Source organism: Cicer arietinum, chromosome 7 (genome assembly GCF_000331145.2).
Source record: "Cicer arietinum cultivar CDC Frontier isolate Library 1 chromosome 7, Cicar.CDCFrontier_v2.0, whole genome shotgun sequence".
In the NCBI taxonomy this organism is placed as follows: Eukaryota; Viridiplantae; Streptophyta; class Magnoliopsida; order Fabales; family Fabaceae; genus Cicer; species Cicer arietinum.
In genome coordinates this window covers 23,084,358-23,104,353 of record NC_021166.2, presented here as the reverse complement: position 1 = coordinate 23,104,353, position 19,996 = coordinate 23,084,358, and the positions used below count along the sequence as shown (strand labels likewise).

General features: G+C 32.8%; 1 protein-coding gene across 1 annotated transcript; it reads right to left on the bottom strand.

Annotated features, from left to right (window-relative positions):
• Positions 1-1,897: 1,897 nt before the first annotated feature.
• LOC101494637 (putative potassium transporter 12) lies at positions 1,898-8,182 on the bottom strand. The gene is made up of 9 exons (XM_004509782.4): positions 7,640-8,182; positions 6,662-6,890; positions 6,300-6,548; positions 5,919-5,969; positions 4,889-5,149; positions 4,413-4,465; positions 3,941-4,055; positions 3,569-3,823; positions 1,898-3,073 (listed from the first exon to the last, which is right to left on the bottom strand). Exons 1-9 carry the CDS (start codon positions 7,931-7,933, stop codon positions 2,019-2,021), a joined length of 2,562 nt encoding a protein of 853 aa, XP_004509839.1. The 5' UTR covers positions 7,934-8,182; the 3' UTR covers positions 1,898-2,018.
• Between the last annotated feature and the right edge of the window lie 11,814 nt (positions 8,183-19,996).

Sequence of the window (19,996 nt, the reverse complement as noted above, 5' to 3'; positions counted from 1 at the left end):
TTACCTTTAGAATGGCAATATAACCCACGTTCAATAATATTCAAAAAGTTTATTCCTAGTTAAGAAAAAAATACTACTACTAGTGGTAGTAGATAAGGAGTGTATAATGGGGGTGTAAATAGTGCAGGTCGTTCCTTACCTTTAATCTCAGTGGCAACAACCCATATAGGAATATTATAAGGTTGCTAAATCAAAATTTTACTCTATCTATACTCTTCATATTTAACCTTTACCCACACAAATGTAAGGAAACAACTTTTTTTTCCTCGTATAAATTTTAAAATTTGTAAATTTAAAAAAAAAAATTCGGTACACAACATATATTCCGTAAATTTTTTTTTAAATTTTTCAGTTAAAGAAGTTATATTCCGGAATATTTTTACCAAGTTTTCTGTTAAAGAAGTTACACTTCAGAAAAATTTTTTCTCAAGTTTCCCAAAAAAGAAGTTATGTTTTTTTAAAATTAAAAAAAATCTAAAAATCATGTGTGTACCGATAAATTTTTTCACAAGTTTTTCATTAAACCCCTCCCGTACCTTGGAAAACTTTTTACAGATTGTCGGTAGTATACATTTTTAAGTTTAATATAAAAAATCAAGAGTATATTTCACATTTTTTTAAATTTGTGAAGGTATAGGGTAAATTTTTCTTGCTAAAATTATGTCAAACAGGTGTGAACTAATAGATAAATTTTACACAAAAGTCTTAGATATCATACTCAAAAGATAAATTACAAAATTATAGTTGAGAATTTGAAAATCAAAATAATTTAAAAATAAATTTATGAAAATACTAAAACATCTCAATATTAGTATGTTATATATAAAGAGAGAGAGAAAGCGAGAGTGAGAAGATTAAATATTGACTATACAAACTCTGGAACTTTGTTATACAATCCCGACAATTGAGTTGTTTTAAGGTAGGACTGGAAGGGTGTTTTCGCCTATCTTTTATCCGCAAAGAGCTGGAGGGGTGGGTTGTCAAGGTTGGTAGATGTCAGACTCACTTATCTTCCTATGATATGTGTAGGTACGATGACATGATGAAGAAGGCGATGTGTCCTCGCAAAAAATCTGGAGATGCCCCATTGAGTTTTAGAGGAAGCCTTTGGGATACGATCTATCTATACCGCACTAGATGACTCGACGATGTTTTTGGTAGCCTTCAAGAATGTAAGATTGTCGATGTAATGGCACGTCTTCCCCCTGAGGACGATTGAAGAATATATGCCACTGTCGAGTGTTGAAGGAGTTTGTAGGGGCCAAAAGATGAAGTATTGGCCGTTGAAATGACTATCAGTGACTTGAGCATTGAAGTGATTGTAGATACACCCCTATTGAAAGTTGTTATGTTGCACTTCGCCATACTCCAACAACGTTAACCGATTTCAACCATCACCAAAGTTCTGTTTCATATCATGCTTCATAACAATATTCAACACAATTTGAGTACTCTAAAGAACAAAATATAATTTGAGACAACGTAACTACTTTCTATTTCACATTTTAGTAGTTTAAAGTTTTCGCACACAAACTATTAAAAAATCATTTAAATGTATATTTTTTACTAAAGTACTCTTTGTTTAATTCTCTTTTTTCAATGCAATGAATATAAATGACATCAATTGCACTACACTGTTAGTGTAACAAATTTTACATAATCATATAAATGTACACGATATTGTGGTTAAAGTCAAATATTTTCAATGATGTTATGATCGACCCACATTGTAAAAGAAGCACTTACTGTGACTGTATATATATAAATAAAATCCTATAAATATTCTACTATAAATAATCTTATTATATCTAGGTATAATTGAAAAATAATGGTTAATTCTATATAAGGGTATCTAAGACAGCAACTGTTTTGAAACAAAAATAAAAACAACCAAAGATGTGAAATGGGGGTGTACTAAAAATATTACCAATCATTGTCACAGAAAAAATAGCAAGAGCAATGTGTTGTTCTAAACTAAGATTGCATTACATAATTATCAGAAAGAATACATGTCTCATTCATACCATATATGTCATCCCCACTTGAATGACATTGGTGTGAGGTACTTTCATATTTGCAGTACCACCTCTGCAATTCTTTCTTAGAAATGCATAGAAATAGTTTATCACCAATTTCTTAAAGAAAAAAGAGTTCTTCTTTGCCCTCACATCTCCATGTCCAAGCAAATAGGTGAATCCTGAATCCATTGCTTCTCTAAGAGCCGAAAGCTCGTATTCGAGACTAGGATCTTCGTCCGATGACATGTAACTAGACGGTAGTGTCAATGCAGCTTCATGGGAGGTAGAAGTTTCTGTTTTTTTCAAACTCTGACCCTGCATTAGTGGAATCCTAAGCTCTTCTACCGCAGTACCGTCCGGAAGATCAGAATTTCTTGCATCCACGGAGACGCTGTCCGGGTCGTTGTTTAAGTTTCCCTCCAACTCCAATGCAGCTTCTTGTGCTTCCCTTCTCAAGAATTTCTCAAGACTTTCGATAAGAAGTTTCTCGAATGCATGGTGATCTTCCTTCCTAACATCTTTGTAACCGTACCTTGCAACGCAGCGGAACATATGGTAATCTTTCGGACAAACTCTTCGGAATAGAAATCTTTCTTCTTGAGGAACCACAGGAATCGGGACATATTTAATGCAGACGAAAACTACGGTAGAGTGAAGAGCTGGAAGGCTTAGCAAGAACTGCAGCAAAATGGAGGGAACACCCTGGACAAGTTCATTATATAGCAATCCTATTCCAGGCACTCTAACCGTTCCGAGATTTGAGCCGAGATCAAGCATTAAGTCCATTGAAATTTTTTCTCTGACTTCCCTTCGGTACTTCAATACACTGCCGTAGTTCCACGTGTACATCACGGAGAGGAAGAACGTAGCAAAGGCGAGTGGAAGCCAGCCACCCTCGAAGATTTTCGATAGGACAGAAGACATGTAGATGAGCTCCACTGAACCAAATACAAGTAGGAAACATAATGCTAAAAACAAGTTAGTCTGCCAAATTAAAAGCATTACAAGTGTCACCAAGGTTGTGCTAACCATCATGACACCAACTTCAGCAATGCCTGCAATGCAACAATGAAATGAATCACACTAGTGAAATATATAATTCAAATGGTGTTTCAGGATAAGGCATGCATACTGTGATATATCAAACTGATTTGGCTTCTTCTTGTTGTACTTTAACATTTTTGGATTAAAGGACATGAACTATTTGTTAAGTACTTGGCTTTGGCACCTATGAAGCACCGATACAGACATGGACATGACATTGACACTGACACGTGTCGAACACCAATGTCATATCCATAAAACCATAATTCCCATTATTGAAGTGAACTTCTGAACTTATGCAACATATACAATGTGCATCTAGGCACAGACAAATAAATTGGTTTCTAATAAAAATTTACAAAATAAATACTCAAGGCATATACTGTTTAATTGATAAGTTGCATGATTTTCTCAACATTACCAAATTGAAATCATGGACATGAAACATATATGCATATCCAGAATATAAAAAACAATGTGAAAACTTGAGATGGTGGAAACATTACCATATGCATTTGCAATATCAGTAGTGCTTTTGAAGATGGAAACGACAACAATGCACATGATCATCAGAAACCAATTTATCACAGGAATGTAAATTTGACCCATGAACTTTCTTGAGGTATGAATTATCTTGAGCCTGGGGAAGCATCCCAAAGCCATCGATTGCTTAACGCATGAAAATGTAGCAGATATCATTGCTTGGCTGGCAATCATAGCACCAAGTGTGGCTATAACAAACACTGGCCAGAAGAGACTCTCTGTTTGACACAAAGCACAAACAAAACAGCAGGATCCAAAACGATTAATATACATACAAAGGCTTCTTAGTATAGTTTTCAGAACTTTGGTTTGTATGTTTATAAACACAATATCACCTGGAACAGATTTGTAGAATACGCTTGAATAATAAGCGGGGTTTTTCATCAGAAAAGCAGCTTGGCCCATATAAGCAAGGAGGAGACATGGAAATACCACACAAGTGAAAGCAATCTGTATAAGAGATTTAAGTACATATTAATAATTAAAGAACTTTTAATACAAATTATGTACTGTTTGGATAAATAGTTTAATTAAGCGTTTAGCATATAAATGTTTTTGTATAAGCTATTTTTATAACAAAAGATAAAATAAAGTCAAACTATTTTCATATAAGCTATAAATTATTCTCATAAGCTATCCTGGAGAGCTCATCAGGATTAACTGTAAACAACTTATAGACATGTCATGAGGTATTTTCATAAGTTCTATATAGTCTCACAAGTACTTAAGATAAAGACAAATAAATCAGTCCAAGTATACCCATAATGGTTTACTTTTCTAGAAGAAATAATTTGAGAACTCACAAACCTGTATTGCTGGTACAGAAAAATGTCCTAAATCTGCAAACATTGCTTCTGCACCTGTAGGAGAATGTACACCAAAGTTGTGAATTTTCTGAATCCATGTCTTACAAGAGTTTCTCTATGCATTAATTAAAAATATCTCATTTAGGTAGACAAGAACACACCAGTTATGTTTTGAATGGTTGAAATAAGTTATAGATCATATAAATTTGTGATATTTTCAAGATCATGTCAATCGCTTCTATTGGTTCTTGCATGCAGCAAAAACCAATAGAAAAACATATTGATTAACAATTCTAGAAATGGCTCACAATTTTAAACTTCAAAAGCATCGAAGAAATGAGTAAAGAAGAAAATGTGATGTTCATAGCATAAAAAAGAAGACAACATCGCTATGTTGACATCAAGATATACCAAATATTAAGGCAGTCAATCATGGTGCTTATAGATTGAAGCCCAGAAAATGAGAAACAGGTTTACCTGTAATGCATAGAACACAACCACCAAGAGCTGACCATGCACTTTTGCCATTATTCTTGAAGAAATAAAAGATATATGCCGGGTTGAATGCTCTCAAAACAGTAATATCGTATTTAAGGATATTATATATTCCAATAGAACCCAGAGAAAAGAACCATAAAGCAAGTACAGGGGCAAACATGAAACCCACTTTACCGGTACCGAACCGTTGAATGCTGAACAAAGCCACAAGGACTACAATAGATACACCAACCACTTCACCTGCAAGTAAAAAACATGAATAACATATCTAAGCTTTGTTGTGCAAGAGAATAATTTGTCAAATTAGTTTCCAAAGTTCTGTACCATAAGTAAATGCCGAAATTCTCAACAGCACGTAAATACAAATAGTTGATAGTTAAGATAAAACATTTAGAAGGCCACACTAACAGAGAAGTAAAAAGTTTACTTTTCTTTCTGAAAAAGAATTAAGAGAAATGATGTTAACTTGGTGTTTTATAGTAGAATCATCAGCCATAATCGACCTACTATGTCAAAGTACATCATGCTAGTATAGAGTTCCTGTAGAGATTCTGACCTCAAGGAAATAGTCAATGAAAAAAATGATTGATTAGTGTTGTTAAATAATGGCTATAGCAACACTATAGCATAGTGGAGTTTGAACAACTCCCTATTGTTCGGCAATACGCTATTTAGTATAAAATATCGTAAAATAGCGCCTATAGGGGTGCTATAGCATTACTGTGTAGAAGAATTTGAACAAACTATTATTTTCTGCGATTGGCAACAGTGTGATTGATATCTTGAAATCTTCTGTTTGAATAATAATTATGTAGTGTGGTTGTCCCAATTCTTATCAAAAGACTGCAAGTTTTTCTGCATCGATATTTGGACACTTTGATCATGAAGTTATGCCTTCCTTGAAAAAGTCAAGCAGACACCATCTTTGCTTATGTTATATGTCTACAATGTTGTTTCTTCATCCAGAAAAAAACTGAAATTCTTAGAAAGAAAAGGAAATTATACATACCTGTACCAAATCCATTTACTTGATCCTGTAGACCACTTATGGCAGACATCACTGCAACAAAGAAGCACCATGGTTATATTTAAGGTACACAAAAAGCTATTTTTTTCCGTAACATATGACTTGTGCAAAATGATAAGCGAATTTTAAAATCTTCAAAATGTAGATGGTTTGTTATCTGAAATGGATAGCAGAAGCAAAGTCTTAATTGAACCAGTTCAACAGAGTCTAGTTAGTCTATTAGATTTATTGTGAGTGCTACAATTGGTATGATTATTGACTAGTTTAGCTCAGAGATATATGCTTGTGATCAAACTTCAAGCCAGCATAGATCACATGAGAAAACCAAAAACTTAAAACAGAATTTCTTGCTTGCTTAAGTACCTGATATCGCCGGAGTTAGAATACCATCTCCAATAATCATGGAAGTTCCTATAAGAACCAACACTAACAATGCGTTTTTCAAAAATGATGTCCTTTCCAAAGCCTCCTTTATTTTTAAAGCCCTTTCAAGTTCCGGAGTAGGAAGTTTGAGCTTAAAACTAGAGATTTGTTCATCAGCTTGTTGCCGATTTGGAAGCAGATTCACATTTGCATACCTACAAATCAGCGAGTAAAGTGCAAATGTTCCTCCTACAGTTGCACAATTATTAACATATAAAAAACATGATTTTACAATACGCCTGAAATGAACCAAACCAAAGTACATAACTCTGATTGTGAAAATGAATCTGTTACAGTGTTACCTTCTCCGTTATCATTAGCTTTGAGAACTATGAAAACATACTTCGCTAATGGAATAAGCGCTATCGTGTACATTACTAACGATAATGCGCCCAAGACATCGTCATCTGATCCAATAGGAACCTTGCTGAAGACATCAGCAAAAACATATAGAGGACTTGTTCCCATGTCACCATATACCACACCAAGAGTTTGAAATGCCAATGCAATGGTAGGCAAAAGGGAAAGGTCCTGATTCACATAAGCACAAATTTTTTTAAAGACTGAGATAGCAATATATACTGTGTTAAAAAAAGTGAATTGAAATATAACATTGTTGAGTTTGAGTGACCATAAAATTGGTGAAATGGGCATGACAAAAACTCTGTGCATTGCAATGCTCTATGAATACCGCAATTATTACTTATTGGTTACTAGTTCGAAGCACTGACACAAACAAATACACCAAACATGACATCTATACTGGTAATAGTTTGAGAAAATGTAAGTGCTTGAATACATATGTCAGTATCGTGTTAATAGACACCTGTCACGCATTAAATCTGAAGTGTCGGTGTTATATACAACTCATTAGTAAAGGTGCAAATACAAGTCTTTTATACTCTTAGTACTATAACAACAACAATGCTTTATCCCGCTATGTGAGATCAGCTACATGAATCGAATGATGCTGTGACAATCTATCATGGATTATATCTTTATCCAAAACCATTGTTTGCTCAAATAACCAATTCAATAAAACTATAACACACAAAACATTAATTTTTAGGACCACAAAGTAGACGAATCTAAAATTCAAGGAACAAAATCTAAAAAGAGAAAACACAGAGACTAAAGCCTAATTGAGTCCATATTACATAGACCAAAAACACTACTAATCCAATAAAGAAACAAAATCTAAATTACTAAAAGTATATATATACGCAATAATTTTTTTGTCAAAAAAAAAATTATAAAAAGAAATAATATAAAAAACATACCTTTGAGTGTTGATCATGACTAGCAGCAATCTGCATAGCTTGAACATCAAAAGAATCAACCCTTTTAGGTTTCTTAATTAACCTCCTCCTAATTGAATTTGAACCATACCCTTCTCTTCCACCATCACTTCCATGATTATCATTCTTATTAGACCATGGAGGAGCTTCATCCCAGTCAACTTCACTTCCATCAACCCACCTAGATTCACTACTCGCACCATCACTACTACTCTTGCTTCTCCCCCCCAACAACCTCACACTGCTACTGCTCTCTTCAATCCTGTCCAACTTCATTAATCTTCCACAAAACCAACACCAACAACAACAACAACAAGGAACTAATAAAAAAATTCCAGTTGTGAAATTGATTCAGCTTTTGAAAGTGTTAAACTTTATCAACAAGTTTTGATGGTTTTTGAGATAAAAGTTCATCCCTTTTTGTGAAGAAAATTGACCATTAATGTTTGAAGTTGAGAAGATAGTGAAGTTTTGATGCCACGATTGATACATTCCAAACACAGAATATATAATATATATTCATCTGCCCAATGGGGATTTTTCTTTTTTCAACAAAAACAAATAGCAATAATGGAGGATAAAAAAGATATATATATTGGAATCCTAATTCAAATAAACTGTTTAAACTCAATAATTTGTTGTAAATTTTTTTATCATTTTATTTATAGATTAAAAAAATATAAAAAATAAGAACTCATTTGTATATACCTACAAATAAAAACATTTTGATTAAATTTGAAAAAAAATTGGTAATTTTTTACTTTTGAAAAAAATGGTACTTTGAATAATGTGATTATTACCAATTTATTACCAGAATGTCTTGTTGTTGTATTGCATCATGAATAGATAAAACGAATAAAAATATTGTTATCTTTATGTAAGACTACAGGCGTATCTTAATGCGATGTCATGATAAAAGAAAAATAGTAATAGTTTTCTTGACAAAAAAAAGTAAATAATAAAATATACTATTGCTATTTTTAAATAATAATTTGACTTATAACTCGACAAGTTATTTAAAATTAAAGCTTATGAAAGGAAAATGACAATAGCATATTACATCATTTTATCAAAAAATAAATACACTGAACAAAATAATCGGATCACTTAAAAAGTGGTCACAAATTTAAATCTCATTCAAGAATATAATTGTATCTAATTTTTTAGGTATAGTTCTATCTAAATTTTTAAGAGGACTTTTCATAAAAGCAATTAAGAGAAAACTTAAAAACAAATAACCAATTTGGGTGTTTTTAATATAAACCAATAAAAAAGTTTCAAATGTCAACGTATACATATTTTAGTAAAATAGTTAATTTGATTCACCTTTAGTAAAAAAAAAGTAAAGATTCACCTTTAATTTTTTTTTAGAGGTATTAAATACACTAGATTAATTTATATATACTATTAATGTTGTCTGACGAAAATTCTAAAATGACATTAAAATTTATTAAAAATTAGTTGTGTCACTACTAGGGGTGAGAATAGGTTGGGTCAAGCTAGGCTATGTTAACTATAAGTTTGACCTTTTAAAAAACTCAAAGCATAAGTCTTGCATATGGTTGTCATTGGTTTACTTTGTAGACATGAGTCTGACCTTGATAGAAGTATGATATGACTTATTAGTCTACTTAAAAGTCTATTTTATTTTAACATTTTTGAATAAGTATAAAACATATCTTTAAATAGATTAACGAGTAAATATGTCAATGAAATTAAGTTTTATTTTGATATTTAACATCACATTTTAAAGAATATGGCTTTATATACATTATACTTAAATTATATTTTATAATAATACATTTAAATATGTCAAAAACTAAATGAGGTTAAATTACTAAAAATTGAATATATAACAAAAACATCAAAATTTAATATGATAATTGATGTAGTAAAAAAATATTATTTATATTTATTTAAATAGGCATAAAAGGCTTATTATGTGGCATGTAGTATGACCTTTTTTTAAAACTAAATATGCATTTTTAGAAGTCTTTATCTTATATGTTTAAGAAAAAAGTTTGGTCTGGCATGGGCCTGACGTAGGCTAGGCTGTAGGCCTCTGTCGGTCGACCTAGCCTATGATCATCCCTAGTCACCACTACAAGAATAATACTAATTTATGGTCAAGTTACCACTATTGTGTCACTCATGTCTTGCTCCAAATATTTGTCGAATCTGTTGGTATCAATTGTTGCAAGACTTTATTAATGAAGTGGTTAATGAAGATTATATGTAGTAAATTCCAAATAGTGTTATTACACTAGCCTTTAGGTTCGATTTTCCCCCACCAATCGAATGCAAATGGGATGAACCGCGAATGCCCTTCAGAAGTACTTTGGAAAACTGTGATGTGTTTTGCACTAACACACTAATAGTATGTTACAGAAGAATATTTTCTATACTTCACTCATGCATTAGATAAGAATATAATGACTTAGAATATAAAATGGATGTGACAAAGTGGATAGCAATGGCCAAATTTTTGTTTTTCATTATGTCCAAAATAACACTATTCATAGAAAAATAATGTCACTTAGAAAGAGGTACAACGCTTGGTTCTGCCATTCAGTTTGTGAAAGAGTATATACAAATAATGTTAATATATTCATTGAATAGTTGCAACAATCTCGTGGTTGATTGACACCTCTTTCTCACAATTTCCCACCACTTTCAAAATATACTTAGTCCCATAATTTTGGAAATATTTTAGTTTCAGATAATGATATCTTACGATTTGAACCACTACTTAGTAAGCTATCGGTTCCACTTATCCCGAATAGATTGGTAGACAAGCTTTGAACCAGTTATTCATTAGAACTAGTGTACACAACTTACACATGAAATCTCGGTACTATCGAAAGAATTATAAAGATGACACACTTGATAAGGTCTGTCATGTACCCTTTTGATGAGAATTTAATAGTCAAACCCTTTAACTCTTTGAAACGGCCTCACTTCATCCTCACATAGGTAGACTATATCAGAAATACAATCATAATATGCATTTCAGCAAATTCATGTTAAATGTATATTAAGAGTAAAATTCAACCTTCCAACTTTATATTTATGGTCCAAGTACTTTTTGTTGAAGCAAAAACTCAAATTAATATTTTGATGTAAATAAATAAAAGTTAATTAAAGACTATAACTATGATTCTAAATTATGTGTTAATTTAACATGTGCTTTTGAATGTAATAATTCAAGTTAGATACAAAGCAAATGCAAGAGAAATCAGTTTAAAGAAATCAGTTTAAAACTGAACCAAGAAAATTCTTGACATAATCTGGAAAACCAAGAACGTTCTCCATATTTTTTTCCTTTTCATCAGGCAAGATCAAATCAATTTTTAATACAAGGAAATCTCTTGCAAATCGCGAATGGATTTCCAGTTCATATACTAGGAATATACAGCTCTCATATGAACGAAAGAATCACTCAAAATGATCATTCCCAACAGTGTAACATCAGTCTCCAGATTGATAAACATTCTTCAAAATGTTACACATAATCTTCAGCAACAAATATCTTTCTCCAACATGATTAACAATTGTCTTCAGAATGATCAACATCGTTCTCTAGTATGATGACATCAGTCTAGAATGATACAAACATTCTCCAGCTTATTAACCATCATTCTCCAGCCTTGTTACATCTTTCTCCAGCTAGTTTTGCACGAATCAATAGTCAGTTTTCATCTAAATCGATTAAACACATACATGAGATGTTTGTGTGCATAAACAAAGGATCATCACAATCAAGACTGAGATGCTATCGATTAGATATTATTAACACAGAAGTAGAAACACAAAATGTTCGAAACAAGAACATTCAAAGTTTAAAAGTCTAGTCTTTGGTCAAATCTGACACATGACAGCTAGACACATTTTCAACGGTTATAATAGTTGTCATCAACTTCCTTGAAGCCTATAAAAGGAACCCCAAGCTCAACGAAAACTCATAACTTCAAGTGCTAAGAAAATCCATCAATCACATACACTTAGATACTTGAAAGCTTCTTAATTGCAAAAGAATCAGTTTTGATTTCGTCTTCATATATCCAGATCATATTACTGAATTCTTTTATCAAGAATCTATTCTCAAACACGATTTGAGCATACTCAGATTCTACCAATCTCTTTAAATCATTATTGTGTAAACTCAAAACTATAAGGGTTGTTTATAGTTTGAATAGTTTTATAAAAAACCTTATATGGTTAAAAGATGAATTGTAAAATCCTCTCAAGATTGATAGGTGACTTGATTGAATCCTTTTTCGGTGGAAAGGAATTGTTGTTACAGATCAAAGTTGATCTTAACAAAAACTGTGTATAACCAAGAATGTTGTATAACCAAGAATTTTGTAAAACCAAGAACGTTCTTCGTTTGAACACTTAGTGGAAAATCTCACAGTTGTGAGGACTAGAAGTAGCCTGAGTTGGGTGAACCAAGATATATCTTTGAGTGGTATCTCTTTGTTATCTCTATTTACATTACTACTTCAATTGGCATCAGATCAAGGTCTTTAAAGATTAAACACTTTAACAAGTGCTAGAGTAAAGATCTAGAAGAAAAAATGTCAAAAACAAAATACATTATTGAAGGAGAATCTTCAAATAGACCACCTTACTTTGATGGAACGGATTACTACTTTTGAAAGAATAAGATGCAATTGTTTCTAAAATCTCAAGATACAAGAATGTGGCGCATTATTACAGATGAGGATTTCATACCAAGAGTTGATCAAAATGATTTAACCACTACTTAAAAGAAAGAAATAGATTGGACACCTGAAGACAAAACTAAGGTACTCCTAAATTCTAAAGATTAATTATTCTTATCGTGTGCTTTGAGCAGGGAAGAAAGAAAAATAGTTGATGAATGCTCAATTACTAAAGAAGTATGGGACACACTGCAAACTTATCATGAAACAACAAGCTATGTCAAAGAAACAAGAATATACATTGGCATAAAAAAGTTTGAGCTGCTCGAAATGAATGAAGGAGAAACCATTGATGAGATGCACTAAAGGTTCACAACTATAGTAAATGAGATGTGTTCTCTTGGCAAAGTTGACTCAATACAAGACAGAGTAAGAAAGATCATGAGATGCCTTTCATCCATATGGAGGCCGATGGTGACAACTATAAGCCATGACAAAAATCTTGAAGTGCTTGCATTGGAAGAACTAATTGGAACTTTAAAAGCACATGAAGTATTATTACAAGAAAATAAACCAACCAAGAATGGAAAAACAATAGCATTGAAAGCATCTCAAGAAAGTATACCAACACAAACAGAAGAATAATTAGAAGAAACTAGACAAGAAGATGTTGATGAAGAAATTTCCCTTTTCACTAGAAGAATTCAAAGAATGATGAAAAGAAGATATCAGATCAAGAAAGGATTTCCAAACAAAAGAGAAAGTTCCAAAACAGAAGTGGACAAGAGCCAACTCACATGTTTTGGATGTAATAAATTGGGACATTACAAATCTGAATGTACCCTAAGTAAAAAGCCACCAAATAGATTTCCTTTTAAAAAGAAATCAATGATTGCTACATGGGATAACTCAGATGAATCCGATGAAGAAGAAGACGAAAAAACATACATATGCTTAATGGCAAATACATAAAAAAGTGAGGTAACAAATTCTGAACCTTGTCTTTTGTGTGAACAAATGAAAAAAGAATTTGATAATTTGCTAAATGATTCAAACTTTCTTGTTCAAAAGTGTAGTTCTTTAAAAGAATAATTTCACAAAGAAAAAGAAGAGAAATAGAAAACTCAGGCTACGAATGATAAGCTTAAAGAGATCATTTAAAATATGAAAGAATCTCAGCTCAAAGATTTTCAAACTGAAAATCAAGAAAGTCAAGAACATTCTGCATTTCAAAAGGAGACCGTTCTCCTAAAAGGTGAAGTTGAACTTCTTAAAAATGATTTGTCAAATTTCATTAGAGCCATTGAAACATTTCAAAAAAGCATGGGATCTCAAATAAGAATATTTGATAAAGCTGGTCTTGGTTTCGATCAAACTCAAAAAATCAAAATGTATGAAATTTTTTTGTTTCGTAAAGAAAAAAAGGTAAATACAAAATCAAATGTTCATATTGCAGCAAGATTGGGCATATGGAATTTGCATGCTATTTTAATAAAAGAGATGAGAAAATTAAGAACAAAAATATCTTCAAAAAAGAAGAACATTATGGAGCAAAAACAATGATTTTTCAAAATCTAAAGAAATGAAAACGTTCTCTAGCTAATGCAACAAAAGGATAATGTTATGGAATTTTACCAAAACCAAATAAACTCAGCTTGCTAAACCTTTTCAAAAACAAACCACTAGATGTTCCTCCTGTTCTAAGATTGACAACTCTAAATCAACATACCATATTAAGAAGGAATCAAAATTTAAAACTAACCCTCAAAGACCCAAGACCAAATGGGTACCTAAAGTTAATATAACAAATCATGCTGGTTGGAATTCAAAATGTTAAGAAAAAGCCATGGTTCTTGGGCAGTGGATGTTCAAAACATATGACAGGTGATAAAAACTACTTCATGTCATTTGTCAAGAAAGACGGAGGATCAGTCACCTTCAAGAATGACAATCAAACTCAGATTAAAGGTAAAGGAACAATTGGTAAGAAAAATTATGCTCAAATAACTGATGTTCAATATGTGTAAGGTTTGAAACATAATCTCTTAAGCATAAGTCAACTATGTGACAATGGCTTTGACGTTATTTTCAAATCTAACCTATGTGAAATAATAAAAACAAATTCTGGGGAAGTACTTTTTTCTGGAACTAGAAAGAAAAATCTGTATGTTTTATATCTTGAAGAATTACCTGATGAATTATGCTTCATGTCTATCAATAAAGATAAATGAATTTGGCATAAACGGACATGTCATGTTAGCATGAAAACCATTTTAAAAATTTCGAAACTAGAACTTATTAGAGGATTACCAAAACTAAATTTTGAAAAAGATAAATTATGTGAAACATGTGCTAAGGGAAAACAAGTCAAAAACACTTTTCATTCAAAAGAGTTCTTCTCCACAAACAATATTCTTGAGATGCTTCACATAGATCTTTTTGCCCTGTTACAACAACAACTTTAGCAGGAATGAAATGTGATTTTGTTATTGTTGATGATTTCTCACGATACACTTGGGTATTATTTTTAAAATAAAAAGATGATGCTTTTGATGCCTTCAAAATCTGTTGTAAAATGATACAAAATAAAAAAGATTTCAGCATCATTTCTATAAGAAGTGATCATGGAGGAGAATTCATAAATGCTTCTTTTAAAACCTTCTTTGAAGAACTTGACATTTCTCATAATCTATCTTATGCAAGAGCTCATCAACAAAATGGAGTTGTTGAAAGAAAAAATAGAAGCTTACAAGAAATGGAAAGAACAATCTTAGAAAAGTGTAATGTTGAAAAATACTTTTAGGCTGAAGCTATCAATACATCATGTTATATTTTAAACCGTGTATCAATAAGAAAGATCATAAACAAAACACCATATGAAATCTGGAAAAATAGGAAGCCAAACATCTCATATTTTATATTTTTGGTTGTTATTGTTATATCTTGAACAACAAAGAAAATCTTAGAAAGTTTGATGCAAAATCAGACAAAGCTATATTTTTGGGTTACCCAACCGATTCTAAAGGGTATCGTGTTTTGAATTTAAAAACCAAAATTATTGAAATCAACATGCATATATTATTTGATGATCTTGATTTGAGTAAAAAAGATGAGGAATAAGAAGAACATTTTGGGCAACAGTAAACAATCTATGCTTCATTCTCCTCCTAAAAGTTGAAGAACGATTAGTGATCATCCTCAAAATCAAATCATTGGAGATACTACAGATATAATTAGAACAAGAATGCCAATCAAGGATGATGGCAACACCAACATGGCAATGATCTTCCAAATTGAACCAAAATCAATCAAAGAATCCATAGTTGATCAATCTTGGATTGAAGCGATGAAGGAACAACTTCTTCAATTCGAAAAGAATGATGTCTGGAACCTCGTTCCAGATCCACAAGATTAAACCATCATAGGAACAAGATGGGTATTCAGAAACAAACTAGATGAAGAAGGTAAGGTTTTGAGAAACAAAACAATGTTGGTTGCTCAAGGTTACAATCAACAAAAAGGTATATATTATGATGAAGCTTTTGCTTCCGTTGCAAGATTAGAAGCCATACGAATTCTTCTTGCATAAGCATCTCATAAACTTATCAAACTCTTTCAAATGGATGTTAAAAGTACATTCTTAAATCGTTTTTTAAATGAACAAGTTTATGTACGTCAACCTACCGGTTTTGAAGATCAATCAAAACCAAATCATGTTTTTACACTCACCAAGGTTCTTTATAGTTTAAAACAAGCACCAAGAGCTTGGTATGAACAACAACACCTTTTTAATCAAAAATAGATTTTCTAGAGGAAAGGTTAACACTACACTATTCAAGAAAAATGATAAAAATGATTTACTTATTGTTCAAGTGCATGTCGATGATATTATCTTTGGCTCAACTAATGAGAAAATGTGTGATGCTTTTTCAAAACTCATGGAAAGTGAATTTGAAATGAGTATGATGGGAGAATTAAGATATTTTCTTGTTATGCAAATTAAGCAACATGAAGATGACATTTTTATATGTCAAGAAAAATACATAAAAAATCTCTTAACAAATTATAAAATAAATGAAGCCAAAATCATGATTACTCTCATGCATCCATATTCTTCATTATACAAAGATGAAAATGGAAAATCTATTTATGTAAAAGAGTACATGGGTATGATAGGATCTTTGCTTTATTTAAGTGTTAGTAGACCTGACATTGTGTTTGCAGTAGGATCATGTGCTAGATTTCAATCAACAGCTAAAGAATCTCATTTAACAATTGTAAAAAGAATTTTTAGATATCTCGTTGGTACTACTGATCTTGGCCTTTGGTATAGAAAATGTTCTCATTTTGATCTTGTAGCTTACTACAACGCTAATTATGCTGGAGATAAAATTGAACGTAAAAGCACAAGTGAAACATGTCAGTTTCTTTGAGAAGCATTAATAAGTTGGTCGTGCAGAAAACAAAACACAATTGCTCTCTCAACAACAGAAACTGAATATGTCTCAGCTGCGAACTGTTGCTCTCAAGTTATTTGGATAAAAAAATCAACTTGAAGACTACTCTGTAAGTTATTCAAGTATTCCAATTTACTGTGATAATACAAGTTCTATAAATCTGTCAAAAAATTATATTCAACATTCAAGATCCAAACATATAGAAATAAAACATCATTTCATTCGTGATCATGTTAATAAAAAAGAAGTTGAATTAATCATTGTTGATACTCAAAAATAACTTATTGATATTTTTACCAAGCCCCTTGAGAATCATCAAAAATCCAATCAGTTTGCATTAATTTTGTTTCTATATAAACGGAGAACGTTAAATGTTCTGCGTTTTCTACGCGCATCATTCTCTGTTTTGCTACTCATAGCGCATAATTCTCCTTTTTTTCCCTAAAAAATCAGCAAAAGCTCTTTTGTGTGGCATTAATGAGACATATTTCCTTGTCTACAAAAGTAACTACCACACTGTCATTTCTCCTCTTTTCCAACACCAATCAATCACTTCACTTTCCCCCACAAAGTGAAAAAACTGCAAATCATCATCACCTTCGTTCGCCTTCCATAAAACAGTTTCTTCTTCCAAAAATTGAAACTCTCAAAACTTTCAAAACACCATTTCTGCACACAAAAAAAAATTCAAATGGCTAGAACGAAAATGACCGCCAGGAAAAATACTTGCCCTAATGCACCTTCATCCTCATCATCTCTTTCATCTTCACTATTTCACAATCGTTCACCCTCACCTCCACCAAGACCGACTCCTCCTCACGAATCTTCTAAAAAACCTTTTTCAGACTACTTGTCTTCTTCCCCTAAATCTAGCCTTAGACAAGATTCCAACCATAACCTTATCTCACTCAACCTATTGTCAACCGTACTCCCCCTCTCTTCCAATGTCCTGTTCCAAATCTAAAAAACATACCTCCACACGTTCACTCATCCTTTCCTAAAACTACGGAGCCAAAGAGACGCTATATGAGAGTATCGGCTGGAATCGGTACCTCAAAGGCTAAACCTTCTGACCCACAATCTTCGTCATCTCTGATAGTGACGATTCCGAACCTTCAACTCCAAACCCTACAAAAACTGCAACACCTCTCAAACCATCCGAACCATCCACATCTTCATGCCAAACTAAACCTTCTTTCTCCACACCTTCAAATCAAAAGAGAAAATCAACGACTGAGATTTTCTCATCTACTAAACCTTATCTACCCTCTCTAACCAAACCCTCATCGAAACAAAATCTAAAGTTCAAAACAACCATTACTCTATCCCAATTTTTGGCCAAAAACAAGTTAAAAAACCCTCAAAGAGGCAAAACAACTGCTCCCAAGCAAAAGCCTCGAGAACGTTCTCCACCTTCTCAAGAACGTTCTCCTTCTACTTCACTAGAATGTTATGTTTCTCCTTCTATACATCCATAACGTTCTCTCCACTCATTTCATCAAACCTACAAAAAAACCTATGCTAAAAAATGGGTTGAGCGGCCTGTTGGAATTGGAAGAGTTTTCTTACTTGAAAATATGCTTACCGAAGGCACCTCTATCAAAAACCATATAGATGCACTTGGTTGGACCCAATTTATGAAAATCTATGACTGCTACTACTTGGATGTGGTAAGGGCCTTTTATTGTAGGGCCCAAACCTTTCCTAAGAAGTCACTTTTAGTGACAACTCTCAAGGGTATTGTGATTCGATTAACCCCTGACATTATCGCCACCATCCTTGACTTGCCAAATGATGGACCTTCCGTCTTTGGAAAGAACTGGTACTCAGTTCTCAATCTGAACAAGAAGGATGTTCTTGCTGAAATATTTCAGGAGGGTTGCAAAAACCACTTGTCTACATCCTTAAAGCCCATCTGCAAAGTGTTTAACAACATCAACCAACATTCCATCTTACCATACTATGGAAGTCATTAGTACGTCTCTGACAACGATGCTCTGATCATTCATCATCTCCTCAAGTGCAAGAGGGTCAATCTATCTTTCATCATTCTTCAAAATATTATCGCTGCCACAATGAAGGACTACAAGAAAAATACAGTCTTGTATGGCATGCTTTTGTAAAAAATCTTTAGGTATTTTGAAGTCCATCTCTCTTCTGAAACTTCCACCATCAAAATCTCAAAATTTTCTTCAAAGAAAATGTCTCATATAAAGAAGCAGTCTTCAACCAAACACATTCCAAAATATGCATCACCTGCACCAGATCATTCTCCACATTATTATGCACAACAAACTTCTTAAGAACGTTCTCCATCTTGCCCCATCCAAACAGCCACTGAAGAACGTTCTCCATCACCCGCTCATCAACCAGCAGCTCAAGAACGTTATTCCCCACACATTCTCCTTTCCTCCATTCAACCCACATCATCTGTTGCACCTACCATCCCTCCTCACTATAATTCACTGAGTGACATGTGTGCTCAACTGCCATTTCACACTACTTCTATCATGTCACCAACCTTTGTTTTCCCCCCAAAAGACTAACTCCTCCATCTTCAGAATTAGTCAATTTCTTAACTTTCCAGATACCCCTGGTCCATCCAACCTTCTCCCAACATCACCAACCACCATTGCAACCCCGTTTGCAACTCTCTCATCCTTTTTTCACTATTGCAACTCCATCTCACAACACTCTTCCCATTATACCCAAGGACAACTCAAAAAGCCAGGCAAAGTGTAAAAAATTCTAGCAGGAATCAACCAGCCAATCCATCATGGTTGCCCTCCAGACTATCATGTCTCAACAATTGCATCAGGACGGGGAGTTTGCAACTCTAAGGGAATGGATGACCACCAACTTGCTCCGAAGTTAGGAGTTGATCCTCCTCATTTGATTCTTCCTTCATCCTTCCAGGCTGTCCAAGAACCTTCTAGATCATCGTCATCTGAAGGATCTTCCCCCTCCCTCTCCAAATAGGATTAACTTTTCATTTGTTTCTCCTATTCCTTTTTGCGTTGACAAAAGGGGATAATTAGTTTAGCTTTATTTTAATCTAAAATGTTCTTAAGAAGTCCTTTTGTAAATTGTACTTCTGCATATTTCAAAACTAATTGAATTTGTGCCTAATTGTCTATATGTAAATTTTTTTTAGATGCAATTATTGAAATGATATTTTGATACAAAAATCTGAAGCATATTCTGAGGGGGAGGGGGGG

Excerpts from the sequence above, each read along its gene's own strand:
- LOC101494637 (XM_004509782.4), bottom strand. The coding sequence starts at position 7,933 with ATGAAGTTGGACAGGATTGAAGAGAGCAGTAGCAGTGTGAGGTTGTTG. Across the intron at positions 5,970-6,299 it reads TCTAACTCCGGCGATATCAG|TGATGTCTGCCATAAGTGGT; the intron begins GTACTTAAGCAA and ends TCTTTGTTGCAG. Across the intron at positions 4,056-4,412 it reads TTTCTGTACCAGCAATACAG|ATTGCTTTCACTTGTGTGGT; the intron begins GTTTGTGAGTTC and ends TCTCTTATACAG.